This window comes from Neomonachus schauinslandi, chromosome 2, assembly GCF_002201575.2.
Source record: "Neomonachus schauinslandi chromosome 2, ASM220157v2, whole genome shotgun sequence".
Classification (NCBI taxonomy): domain Eukaryota; kingdom Metazoa; phylum Chordata; class Mammalia; order Carnivora; family Phocidae; genus Neomonachus; species Neomonachus schauinslandi.
The window spans coordinates 112,929,206-112,943,807 of record NC_058404.1 but is presented as its reverse complement, the minus strand read 5'-3'; the positions used below and the strand labels follow the sequence as shown (position 1 = coordinate 112,943,807).

General features: G+C 39.5%; 1 protein-coding gene across 2 annotated transcripts in view; it reads left to right on the top strand.

Annotated features, from left to right (window-relative positions):
• Positions 1-828: 828 nt before the first annotated feature.
• The window catches only part of LOC110575509 (glutamyl aminopeptidase), an 85,482-nt gene continuing 71,708 nt past the window's right edge, over positions 829-14,602 (top strand). For both annotated transcript variants that reach the window (XM_044912640.1, XM_044912639.1), the window contains exons 1-3: positions 829-1,053; positions 1,093-1,517; positions 13,341-13,482. In XM_044912640.1, the coding sequence (XP_044768575.1) occupies positions 829-1,053; positions 1,093-1,517; positions 13,341-13,482 (792 nt within the window). The remainder of the gene's footprint in view (positions 1,054-1,092; positions 1,518-13,340; positions 13,483-14,602) is intronic.

Sequence of the window (14,602 nt, the reverse complement as noted above, 5' to 3'; positions counted from 1 at the left end):
CTTCAGCTCCAGGACCTCTTTGGCTCATTTCACGTTCTCTCCTTCTCCCATCCAGCATTTACCAAACGGATTCGGAGTCACTTGGCTGTGCTTTGCTAGTCCAGCAATTCAACAATTATTTACTGAGTACCTAAGTGGTCCTTGAATTTATGTATCCCTTTGCACATCCCAGTCCAGGGTTTGACTTTGGTAAAGGCAGAGTCTGAGTGTTTATGTAAAAGGGGAGGGGGGGGAACCGAAAAGAAAGCACTTGGCTTCTTTGGCGAGCTACCGGATGAAACAGCTGAAATCCAAGAAGCCCTGTGGTGAAGAGAGAGAGATTGCGAGCACAACAGGAAGAAGCCGTAGCCTCAGTGGCAAAGGTTGAGTTTTCCTATGGCAAGCACGCTTCTCTCCCGGAACGAACGCTCTCTCCCCGAAAGCTGCTGACAGGACTTTGGCAAAGTCTCATCCTCCCGCTCTCTGATAAGCTAAGCCCCATTTTGTATTTAACTCACTGCGGAGCAGGAGGGGCGGAGTGGTGTAAGGGGAGTAGTTTATAAGGGGAGCAGTGGCAGTGTTCTCGTCAGTCCTCATCCTCCAGCTCAGCCTCCCCTCTGGAGCCCTTCTCCCACCCCCTCCTTGCCGCGTCCAGCCCTGAGCGGCTGGTGGCGAACGCGAGCGGAGAGGAGACACGCAGAGAGCCAGAGACGGGTGTGGGCAAAAGGAAAACAGGCTGCTAAGCCAGGGATTTCTTCCCAATTTGAAAAGGAAGTCGGCTGACGTGAGTTGGTGAATTAGTTGAATTTACCATCCTTTTATGTGTAATATTTGCCTTTGGAAACAAAAATGAACTTTGCGGAGGGAGAGGACGCTAAGAGGTACTGCATTAAAACGAAACATGTGGCCATCATCTGTGCGGTGGTGGTGGGGGTAGGATTGATAGTAGGACTTTCCGTGGGCTTGACCAGGTCCAGCAGCCCCACCGGGGACGCCGGGCAGGGCCCAGCTCCGGTCCCTTCCCAAGTCCCTTCCCAAGTTCCTTCCCAAGTCCCTTCCCAAGTTCCTTCCCAAGTCCCTTCCCAAGTTCCTTCCACTGAGAGCCCTCCGGAGGACCAGGGGGTCTGCCCTGCCAGCGAAGACGAAAGTGGAGACTGGAAAAACTTCAGGCTGCCGGACTTCATCAACCCAGTGCACTATGACTTGGAGGTGAAGCCCTTGCTGGAGGAGGACACGTACACAGGCAGCGTGACCATCTCCATCAACGTGAGCGCGCCCACCCGGTACCTGTGGCTGCACCTGCGGGAGACCAGGATCACCCAGCTCCCCGAGCTGAAGAGGTCCTCCGGGGAGCAGGTGCAAGTCAGGCGGTGCTTCGAGTACAAAAAGCAGGAGTATGTGGTGATGGAGGCGGAAGAAGAGCTTGCACCCAGCAGTGGCGAGGGTGCCTACCTCCTGACCATGAAGTTCGCCGGCTGGCTGAACGGCTCGCTCGTGGGATTTTACAGAACGACGTACGAGGAGAATGGACAAATCAAGTAAATATTCATTTTTGCTTTATTTACCCTCAGCTCACATATTTGCTTTCCACTTCTTTCCTTTTCCTTTTCACTTTCCCCCTTTTAATTGTTTTGTTGGTCTGCTATCTAAACTTGGTTTCAATTCTGCCTGTTCACCTGGGAAACAAAAACTCTTGCCCTGTGGTATTTTCCAAGCCTATCAGAAAACTTGAAAGTACAGAGTGAGCTTCCTGGAGTCCAAAGAATCAGTGTAAGTCTCTAATTTCATCAGGAAAAATCATAATGTACTACATCCTGTCTGAGTGCAGAAACTGCTTACAGAAACTACCTCCAGATTTTTAAAAAAATACATGTGTTTGGTAAATTTCATGGCCATGGTTTTGGGCTATATGACAATGATTTAAAAGTGAACTTTTAAATATATATTACACTAAATTTAAGTGGAAGTCAATAAATGTTAATTATAATTTTGAGTGTTTTATTGGAGAAGAGATGTTGAAAGGGTATGTAAAATCCACAGAATTGTCTTTGCGTCTTTATCTAGGAAGGAAGGCAGGAGTCTGTCTGTCTTTATCTTGTATGGCCAGAACTATGTTTCACACTTAAGCTTTTAATAAACACTCATTGAGTTCACACATTAGTGGCGGCATATGGATAACTCTTTGGGCTTACTGTCCATCACTCAATATGCAATGGTTTTTTGCAACATAAATGATATATTAAGTGATTAAGAATATAAAGATATATCAAGAAATTAATATATGGGGGCGCCTGGGTGGCTCAGTCGTTAAGCGTCTGCCTTCGGCTCAGGTCAGGTTCCCAGGGTCCTGGGATCGAGCCCCGCATGGGGCTCCCTGTTCAGCGGGAAGCCTGCTTCTCCCTCTCCCACTCCCCCTGCTTGTGTTCCCTCTCTCGCTGTCTCCCTCTCTGTCAAATAAATAAGTAAAATCTTTAAAAAAAAAAAGAAATTAATATATGTATTTTTGCATTTCTGAGTTTAGCAAAGATGGTTACTTGCCTTGACAATCAATCAGATGCTATTACTAGAACTATGTTAAGGGCATAAACTCTCTCAATGAATTAAAAAAAAAACTTCACTCTGTGGGTGTGGGCTTTGCATCAGGAAGGAAGGCTATACTGAGGTTATCAGTGAACTTGAAACTGCTTTGACTTTTGCTTTTGTGGATTCTTGACAGGCAAATCATTAGGAAACCTTAGTGTCACAGTTCAGAAATATAAGTCTGGGGCCAGCCCACTGAATATCCCTTCCCTATGTTGTTTTAAGCATCTTACAGAGCAAAGTAAAGCTTTTGGTCAAAATTCTTCCTATTGTTTGTCAGAGAGACCCAGGGACTAAAATGAAATGTTTAAGTATCCCTATATTACTGTGGGATACACTAATAAATCGAATAGAAATGATAGTTTGAAAAAAATATTTGAAGGGAACATGCTCATATACTGTATCTTAATATCACTGGCAATAAAACAAGCTTCTTTATTGTTGACATATATTTTTTCTGTTTATAAAAATTAAAAATAATGAAAGCATGGAAAATTATAAAGAAGGAAAATCAGAATAAACTAGAAAGAGAAACTTCACATCCAGTGGTAACTTTGGTTACATGTTAATGAATACTTTTTTAGGCAATCAAATTGTAATTATATAATTACAGAGTGAGCTTCCTGGAGTCCAAAGTCTATGTATCTATCTATATACCTTTTGACTTCATGTAAGCATTTCTTCTCATTCTTCCATATTTTCAAGAATCTGATTTTAAAAGACTGTGCATGAATGCACTGTTATGTTTTTAAGACCTGTTTCCTAATACTGGATATTTAAATTGCTTTCAGTATTTATCACAATAAAAGTGTCAGAAAAGAACATAGTTGTAATAAACCTTTAGGAATATTTCTGTTTATTTGCTTATGTTAGGATATATTCAATAAAGTAGAATTGCTGGGTCAAAGAGTACAAATATATCAAGAAACTTGTCACATTTATTTTGTTTACTTCATAAATAACACACATTCACTCCAGAAAACTTGGAAAACAGGAAATTTTATCACTGAAGTATAGTCATTATTAATATTTAGGCAGATATTCTTCCAGGATTTTTTCTGAATACAGATAAAGATGGCATTATGTTGTACATTGTATTGTGTAACCTGTTTTTAGAATGTATCAAAACTTTAACATGGTTTGGTAGATGACTTAATGGATACATGATATTCTATTATATGAATATAATGTACTTTATTCCACTTTTCCATTAAATTTGGGCATTTAAGTTTCTCCTACTTTTTTACTTTTTTTATAAACACCTATAAAAATATAATATAATATAAAAAATTCCTAATAAAAATATGTATAACATACATAACATTTTATAATAATTCTATGGGAAATTTCGTAGGAAGCTGGCCCAAACTGTGTATGTATGGATGCATGCATTTGTGTGTATGTATACACACATATACGTATATATAACACATGCATGCACCTGTGTGTCTCTCCAAACTGACTTTCAAAAATACATCTCAAATTACATTTCCACAAATAATGAATAAAAGTGCCTATTTCTCTGAGCTTCACTAAGGATTAAATGAGTTCTTAAGGTTTTCCCAGTTTGGGAAGGAAAGGCATAATATTTGGAAGGATATCCACCTTCAAGAGATTCTAAAAATTCACTAGCTGAATTGAAAACAAGTCAAAACTTTCAAGTGATTATTGCTAAGACTTTAAAATTGTTTCTTGGGTTGAGAAAACAGTAGAAACTTCGTCTGAGTAAAGCCACCAAAATATTATAAAAACTCTATACACTACAGGAAGGCCAAAAAATATGGAACAAGATTCCATTAGTAAATTTCTTTATGGACTCTATAAGATTACAAAAGCATTATATACTACAATATATATTATTCATTTGACTCTGGATTATCTTACTGTACCAATAAATTTTACCATAAAATATATACTTGAGAGCTCATATCCTGAAACTTGGCTGTCGTAATGGTTGGCCAGCAAATACCAAGTTACAGCAAGACGGGTGAGAGAGGCAGGCCCAGGTGGGTTCTCATGGAGGACTGGTAATGCTGAGCTCGTCTGCTCTCCTTGGTAGCGGTTGAGGCTCTCACGTTACCCAGGATGCTGCTAGTTCAGCCCTGTATACGTGCTTTTGGAACAGTTCTGCACATACTCAGTAACCTCATTTAGGTTAAATGGAACACTTTTTGTTTTTCTTGTTATGAAATATTTCAAGCATAGAAGGAGAGTCCATTGTTCTTGTGGGTTTTTTTTGTTTTTTTTTTTTCACGCCTGTAAGTAAAGTAACATTTTGACAATGCAGGCCTATGGAAGGTTCTCATCCACAGCGCCCACATAAGGATGCAGGAGTGAGTTCACTGGGAGCAGCACTGTTCTTTCATATTATACAGTGAGCTGTGTAATATTTGATGCTGATACAATTTAAAATGCCATCATAGCAATATATTTTTAAGCATCAGTCAAATTACATTTTCTGACTCTTTTGTCTTATTGTAAAATCTAACTCCAGGACTGAGTATTAGCAGTTGCATATTATTATTGGGGTATTATCATTGCAACCACAGTGCAAACTAAATATGAGTGTGCTCAATAGTAGTAAATCAAGTAAAATTACTTGATTTCTACAAATACAACCAGGACTTGAACTTGAACTTCACAGAGAGGAGTCAACTCTCTAGCCTTCTTTCCCTCAAAGTTCAGAGGCAAGAGAAGAGTTGGAGAAGAAGGTAGAGCCAGTTTAGACCTCCCTGGCAATGAAAGCCATATCATCTTGCTGGGGACAGAGTTGTAGTGAGGCTTAGGAGAAGAAAGTTTGAGTTTAGAGGTCGCTTTTCCTACTCAGGTCTGTTCCTTATGATCAGAAGAAGCCACTTGGAAAAGGATTGAAAGCTTTGGAGTGTTTTTCTGCACACACCACCAATACCCTCCACACTCTTACCATGTTACGTAGCATTTCCAGTTGCTCTCTTCCCAAGCAGAGTTCTCCTCTACTCACATCTCCAAAGTGTATACTATTTTCTTCTCTCCAAAGGCCAGCATTTCCTTCTCAGCGTTTGAACTACCTTTACACAGCATTTCCCAACTTGCTGTTCCACAGAGTTCCAGTTGCATGGGATATTAATAGCCATTATCAGAAAAAAAGCAGGGGAGGGATTCTGTGGCCAAATTAGTTTGGACAATAATACTAAATACAAAAATGATGTATTTCTTCTTCTTCTTTTTTTTAAGTCTCTTCTGAGAGACTTTTATATAATAACATCCACTATGAACCTCTAGAGACTGCCATGAATCTCTGGAGTATGCAGTTTCCCAACGGTATGAGACTGTGGAATCTTCCGCAGCTGGGAGTTGCACTGTCCCTGTCTTGTTCACTAGCTAGCACAGTGAGTACTTAAATATTGCTGAATGGATATATAGAAACATTTTCACATAGGCTCTCACATGACCAATGTCCTCTGGCACATGCTGGGATGTGCTGCAGAGCCCCCAGCCCTTTTCCCATTAAGGAGTCCAATTTCCACCACCAATAACATCTCTATCTTCCCACTCAGTCAGGATGGACATTTTTCCTTGGTTCCTTTTCTCCCCATCTCACTGAATGGAAGAGGAATTGATAAAATCTCTCTTTTTTGGGGGGGCTTGGGAATGGGTCTTGAAATTTTAGTTGTATGTCAGTTTATTCATTATATTCTCAGACTGATAATCTTTGGCGTTAACAGGAATTACAAGAATTTACAAGAGGGACAAATGGTTTCTAGTTTGGGTTTTCTTGGTGTTTACAGCATTGCTAGGATTGAAGCTGAATTCTGATATAATGGTGGGATTGCAAAAGGCAAAAGCAAGTAAGAACCTAAAAGCAGGTAAAAAAGGAAAGGCACTAAGTCAGAAAAACAGAGTGAGGATGAGAAATTAGTTTGTAGGAGAGGTTTATATAAAGAGGCTAGCTAGAGATAACTCTGGAAAGCCTGTCAGGGAAAAGAAAGAAAGGATAGCTAATGCCAGGCATGTAGGAAATATTAACTCGTGACTATTTAGGTGGTTGGTGAAGGAAAGAGCTAAATCCATGTGTGGGTATTTGGGAGATATTGCAGTGATCACAGAAAGAGAAGACGGGGGTCAGATAGGACAGTGATTCCAGGACAGACAGAAGAGGACACGATGGAGAAAATAGGAGGTAACATGGTCAGGATTTGCAGACTGACTATAGGAAAGGGGTGAGTTAGTTATGGATAGAGAATGCCCCAGTTATCAGATCTGATAGCTGACACATTTACCTGATACTGGAAATAGAAGAGAAGAACCAAGTTTAGGAGGGAAGGTCATGAGTTTGTTGTCAGATGCCTGTCAGGCATCCTGGAGGACATGTCCAGTAGGCATTTGGATAAGTAAGTCTGAAGCACAAGGTTAGGTCTTCTGAGAAAGATTAGGAGTTAAGTGGAAACATGGCAGGAGAGAAACCAGTGAGATGACCTTAGTTAAGTCTGTGTGTGGTAAATTCTCACATGCAGGGATACGTATACTCATTTGTGCATTTGGTCTTGAAATTTTAGTTGTATGTCAGTTTATTCATTATATTCTCAGACTGATATGTTGAGTTATCAGTGTACCCATTATCAATAAAGAATAGACTTTTTTTTTTGGTCTTGTTACTTGTTGCAGGAGGCCTGGTGATTTCTTTTATTTTGCAAGCAAGGAAACAACAGGAAACTTTACTTGACCTTGAATGGCTTCTACATAGAAAAAAAGCAACTGGAAAATAAATTTAAATAATTAACTGGTTCATTCAAGCCACCATAAAAATATGCTGGAGTCTGGGGGCGCCTGGGTGGCTCAGTTGGTTAAACGACTGACTCTTGATTTGGGCTCAGGTCATGATCTCAGGGTCCTGGGATCGAGCCCTGCAGCGCATTGGGCTCCCTGCTCAGTGGGGAGCCTGCTTCTCCCTCTGCCTCTGTCCCTCCCCCGTGCTCACATGCACATGCTTTCTCTCTCTCTCTCAAATCCTTAAAAAAATAAGTTGGAGTCTGAATAATCTAGATGGGTTGTCTTGCACTAATCAGCTCCCCTACTTAATTCTGGAACCCTTTACTTAGTCTGCATAGACTCTTAGCAACTGTGGCTGCCTCCCCTGCATCAGATGGTCTTTGTTTAAGGTTTTCACCCTGACCTTGCCCTTTATTTAGCTGGTTTAAGTTACTAAATTGCTGAACATAACCCAAGAGTCTTCTTTGGAAACAGTGTGCCAGATGATTTATGAGGTAATCAAGTAATTCTTTTTAAAGTTGATTCAGAGTGAACTGGTCTGTGACTTGCATCCTCACCTCCTCTTTCTCCAACTTTCTCTAAAGTCACCTTGAACTGAGGTACAAGGACTTCTTCCCTTTTGTAAATTAATAAGCTACACAGGATTGTATTTTTAATAGTAAGTGACTTATTAACATGACATAGAGAGGCCCCTATGGAAAAACGGTTTAGCTCAGCACATTTGCCTGGGATTATAATTATTCAGGACATGCTCAGGAGTCACTCCTGAACGTACTGTGCTCTCAGCCAGGTTTTTTCCCATTGATTTGTAGCACAACGCATCTGATTCTAAAGGGAAGTTTCAATCACCAAGTAAAACCTCCCCAAAGAAGTTATGATCTAAAGTTGTTTTGCATCTTATATACCTTGTTTTAAAATTGGCAAATATGGGGCGCCTGCGTGGTTCAGTCATTAAGCGTCTGCCTTCGGCTCAGGTCATGACGGATCGAGCCCTGCATTGGGCTCCCTGCTCGGCGGGGAGCCTGCTTCTCCCTCTCACTCCCCTTGCTTGTGTTCCCTCTCTCGCTGTGTCTCTCTCTGTCAAATAAATAAATAAAATCTCTTAAAAAAATAAAATAAAATTTGCAAATATTTGGAAAACTTCAGTAACTTTGGATGGAATTTAGCATATAAAAGTAGGGGCTTTTGAGTTCTACAGGAGTTCATGAGAAAAAAAATCACAAGTTACTATTGAAAGATATCGTTATATTGCCTATAGTATTTATACACTGAGTACTTTTGTTCCAGTATAGATACTCCTGTTTAATGGATGAATTTTGAAGTCTGTTCATTGTGGAAAATGAATTCACAGAAAGCATAGTTAGCCTTCTGGAGTTAAAGAAAATAGATGAGGTGTATCCTAATCCCATCATGTAAATGTGAAGGGAATTTCAAATATATTACTCTGTGTGATCTACCCCTTGTCACCCCCACATAACCCTGTGAAAAGTCCAGATGTACTTTGGTAACTGGGTTTGATAGATCAGGACTCTAAGAATCAGTATGTTTTGTGACTGGCACAAGATCACACTTCATTTTTTTTTTTTTAGATCACACTTTAAAGGGCTGAAGTAGGCTTGGAATCTTGGAATTTTTACTCTTAGAAGAGGGTATTCCCCGGGGTGCCTGGGTGGCTCAGTCGGTTAAGCATCTGGCTCTTGATTTTGGCTCAGGTCATGATCTCGGCTCAGGTCATGATCTCGGGGGTCCCAGGATGGAGCCCCGCATTAGGCTCCCTGCTCAGTGGGGAATCTGTTTCTGCCTCTGCCTCTTCACCACCCCCTCGTGCACTCTCTCTCAGATAAATAAATAAAATTTAAAAAAAAAAAGAAAAAAGAAGGTTTTCCCCCCTGAAATCATATTGGCTCTGTACTCTTAAGAAAACAATACATATTTGGTAGCCATTCTGGTTGTTGAATGCAACTTTACCTACATCACTTTACTTACATCAATCACTATAATTGAGCTGGACTTGATGTGAGTAACGTTCACTGACAGGACCACTGAGATGGACCAAATGCATGACACAGAGACACCACCAACACCGTTCTGTTCCATTTCCAAAGGCAGGTTCCGAGATACTCTAATTTAGGGAGGCAACTTTTGTGTATAATCAAGCACAACCTCTTTTAAAGAGAGAAGGTGAAGAACAACTGAAAGTTCTCTATGTTGGGTACTTGAGGGTATGAACTTTAGCACAGAGCAGAGACTGAAACAGAGCATTTGGAAACTTACCAATGGCTATTGCTTTGAAAAGTGGAATCCCACTCCCTCCTCACCCTGACCCCCTACCCTCTCTCTCCCTCTCTCATGCGTGAGCAAGCATATACACACACACACACTCCTAGTCCCAAATCAGTTAGCTGGCTTATTTCTGAAGTGTGACTAAGCTGAAACATTCTTGCAGAGAGTGATTTTTCCCTTTCTTCTGCCTCTGGAAGAAATCAGAAGCCAGAAGAATTCAGAAGAAAAGGCAGCTGACTAAACATGGGGCTGGAGCTTGGTGGAGCTTATTGTAAAACCTTAGTACCCTGGGAAAATGTGCGGGTTTCTTTATATCCTGATGTGTTTGCAATTCTCTACAGTCTGCACAGTGTTAGAAACTTCAACTAAGCTGCTACCATCACAAAAACTAATCAGTAACGACTCTATGGAAGAATAAATTCTTGAGGCTTTTTGGATAAGTTATCTTGACGGAATTTCAAACTTACAGAAAAATTACAAAAATAGTACAAAGAACTCCTAGAAACATTTTACTCAGATTCACCAATTGTTAACATTTTGTCCTATTTCCCCTCCAACCCCATGCCTCTGTCTCTGTCTCTCTCTCCATTTATAGTATTTGACACATTATTTCCCTTTACATCTTTATATTCAGTGTATGTTTCTTAAGTACAGGGACATTCCCCACCGTTAGCCCAGTGCTGTTATCAAAATCAGAAAATTTAACATTGATACCATACAATTATCTAATCCATAGTCATAATCAAATTTCATCAATTAACCCAAAAATGCCCTTCTGAGCTATTTTTTTCTCAGTCCGGGATCCAGTCTGGATTCATGAATTGCATATGCATTGCATATGCCTTTTTTAGATTCCTTCATACTGGAACGGTCCCTTAGCCTTTCTCTGTCTTTCATAACCTTGATATTTTTAAAGAGTACAGGCCACTTATTTTGAGAAGGTTCCTCAATTTCAGTTTATCTGACTCTCCTCATGATTTAAAAAGGCAAGTCAAGCAGTTTTTGTCAGCAATTTCACAGAAGCGGCGCCGTGTCCCTCTCAGGAAATCCTATCAGGAGACAGATTACCTTTGTTTGTCCGGTGATTAGCAATGCTGTCCTTGATCACTTGCTTAAGGTGGTGCCCAACAGTTTCCCCACTGTAAAGTTACAGTTTTTCTCTTTGTATGTAATTTTCAGAGAGATTCTTTGAAACCACTCAGATACCCCTTTCTTCAAACTGTTGCCCTCTTGTTTTGGTATCCACTGATGATTTTTCTAAAGCCATCATTCCTCCTAAAATCATTAATAGGAAATCTACTGTAAAAAAACCCAGCTTCCCCTACCCCCCCCATATATATATCAGAATAAGGATTTGTGGATTCTTATTTTAGTCAATGGGTTATAATTTCATTATTTACTTTGACATTATAATTCCCCCAGATTTGACCAGTGGTAGTCCACTCAAGTGGGCTTCTGTGTCCTTTGACTTGTTCCCATGATCCTTTGAGGACTTCCTTACTTTGGGGCAAAGCAAGATGTTCCAGGATCATCTTGGACTTTTCCTGACTCCTCACTGGAATTGGCCATTTCTCTAAGGAGTCTGGTTCCTTTGAGTGGAGAGTAGTATTTAGAAATCATCATCTGGGAACTAGCTGTGCTCATTTGCTCCAAGCTTGTCAGGGCTCCTAATTCTGCTCGGCAGACAGAATTCAGAAATATATGGCTCAGTTTGGATTTTTATAGCCATCTACTTATATCTACACAAAAAATCATTGAATTTATACCAAACCCGCAATTACAATTCAATATCAAGGGTACATTCTAGTCTTTCCCCTTTACAGATTTGTAACTCTCTTCCCCAACAGTGAGAAGCCTGCCTTCCGTTATCCTCATTTTTTTTTTTCATTTGCTGAAGCCTAGAATACAGAAAAGGTTGTTTCTGAATTGCTAACTATACTACCACAAAATACAATTATTTTTTACAATTATTTACAATTATTTTTCAGTAAAATTTATGTATATTTGTTTGTTTAACCACACACAAACCTAATGGACACAATTCAATGAATTTTGACAAATGCATACATCTTTGTTACCCCTGTCCCTTATAAGATAGATTTTTTTCAATCGTCCCAGCAAGTTCTCTCCCTCAGTCAATTGTCTCAAAAAGACAGCCGCTTTTCCGGTTTTAATTTTTACAGATGAGGTTTCTTGGCTGAGCTTTGAGCAAGTAATTTTTATTTCTAGAGAGGTTTTTTTTTTAATAAATTAAAAAATATTTTAATTTCTTGTAGAAGGGTGTTGACCTATGGCATATTATTTCTTAGATCCATTAATGTATATAATACATCTTTGAACCAAAGTGAAATGCAGACTCTTACCATGGCCCCTGCTGACCAGCCAAACTCTTTTTTTGGCCCCAGTCCCTCTGGTTCACTGGACTTCAGCCACACTGGACACCTTTCAGGTCCTCAACCACATTAAGTTCATTTCTAGCAACCGGGCCCTTGCTGTTCCCTCTGCTAGAATACATTTTTCTTATGCTTACCCTGTCTGGCTTTTTGTCATCACTCAGATCTCAGCAAACCATTACCTACTCCAAGAGATTGCCCCTGACTATTTTACCTAATGGTGCTCACAATTTTTCCTAGGTTCTTCTCTGTCACTTCCCCTGTTTTATTTTCCATATATCTTTCATCACTCTCCTGATGTGTTTATTTAGTCTTTGTTATTCCCTTAGCCCCTAGAATAATCCCTGGCAAATGTGTTTGTGTGTGTGGTGTGGGGGCAGGGGAGGGGTATGGAAGGAAAGGTTTCAATAAATATTGGATGAAGGAAAGATCTAATGATTTAGCTTAGTATTCTTTTTCATGTACCTGAAGGACAAAATACTATCCTTACCCAAATTGTTAATGAACATGTCAACATTGCTTTCTTTGCTTGCTGCTGCAAACTCCTCCTTTCTTTTCTAATTTTTACTTTGCTTACTCTTCTAATGAGCAAATATACAATGCCTTACTATGATATAACTATGTGTAAAAAACATATATAGTTTTTGATTTTTTTGAAATACTATTTCCACTTTGAAATGTTGGAAACATTAAAATTAACATTTTAATTTACACAGGCATTTGCCTAGTTAGAGCAATATAAAAAATGCTGTCTCTTTTCAAAAGCAGACTTTCAGCCTGGCCAAAGTTTGTTTCACCTGGGAGATTACTCAGAGCACTGCGTTTGTGTGGAAATGAAATTGGAGTTTGTCCCTGGTACAACATAAATAAGAAAGAATGTGTCATGAGGGACAGGAGCTGGGGATTCTGGAAGATACTCCTCTGCTCCGGGACAGGACACAGCTGCTCCCTCTCACAAGGACAATTAGAAACAAATCCTTGAGTTTGGCTTTGTGTTTATCTACTTGTTACTCGATGGCTTTCGGGTGGAAAGAGTGATAGCTCATAATTGGGTTTATTTTTGCTTATCTACAGTTCACAGATTTTTAGTTATGGCGCCAAAATATCAAGGGATGCATATAAAAAATCTGAAGCAGTTTCCAGATATTCATTTATTTGTTAATCTGAAAAATCAAAAAAGACTATTTGATTGTTTTCTGGATAGAAGATCAATCATTTTAAGAAATGCAGTATAATTATATAGTAGTTATAACTATACACAATTGTAATCACACAGTTGACTTTTTGTATAAGACTAGAAACACAGGGGTTGTCAGAAGAGGTGACATGTATTTTGTTTGTGTGTTTGCTTCTAAGGAGCATAGCGGCCACTGATCACGAACCAACAGATGCCAGAAAATCCTTCCCTTGTTTTGATGAGCCCAACAAAAAAGCAACTTATACAATATCCATAATCCACCCCAAAGAATATAAGGCAGTTTCAAATATGCCAGTGGAGGTAAGTACTTTAAAAAATTTTTTTGTTTATGCAGATCGTCAATTTATAATATCAGGTAAGTTATCTTCTTTTGCTATGAGAGAACCCACTGAATTCTCAAATTAAATGTGCTCCCATAGTTCATTTAGAGGCTTGAAAACACATTTTGGCAATATTTTTTCTTTGAATCCTAAAAATCTTTAACCTAATGTATCATAGGTCAAAAAACCATGGTTGGGCTCCAAACAAGAATGACTACAATAGACACTCCTCAACTGGGCTCTGCCTAACTGAAAGAACCCCTTAGTTCTGACAGACTAATGACAAACTCATGGAATTAGAGACTTAAAAATATTCCTGAGCCTGGTCACTGTTCTTGGTTTTCAGTTGAATATAAGCCTAGTGTTTAAGACAGAGCTACTGCAAAAACCCATCACTTAACTATTGGAGTATAGAACCAAGTCCAAGAAAACCCATGCCCATAGATTTTCTAGTAAACAAGTAGTCCTCATGAAACGTTAACAAAAAATAGGCTCCAGTAAGTTCTGTCTATATAGTTATTGGCATAAGACTTTTTCCCCTGTTATCACTCCTCAACCACAGAACGGGTAATGCAGCTAACTAAAGTGTCATTACCTAAAGTTGGGGGTATTGTACCTGATACATATAATAAATGCACATATATTGACATGTAAAAAGGTCGGGCTCATCCTTAGATATAATTGTCACCTACCTAATACCAGAAGAACACCCAGCCTAAATTATATCTCCCATCTTTCTGATCCACTATCTGAAATGTCATCATTGAAAGTCATCCCTTTTAATGATAAATATTCCTCCAAAAAACAAGAACAAAATAAAGCAAACAAAAGCTTTAGGAGAGTTAAAAAGTAAATTGTGTCAGCCATCTGTGCCTCGTTTATCAATTTGTTTTCTTCTGGTGTTGGTCACCCGACCCATTGTGTTTTGACTGCAGAAGAAAGAGGAGAGGATACACTTAAAGTCTGACCCACTAATTTAGAAGACTGGGTCAGCATAAAAGGCCCTTCGAATGTTCCATCTGGAAGGAGGAGGGCAGGTGGGAGGAGAGAGGATGCAAACCTTACCAGCCTCTAGCTTTAGACCTCCCAGATGACCTTTG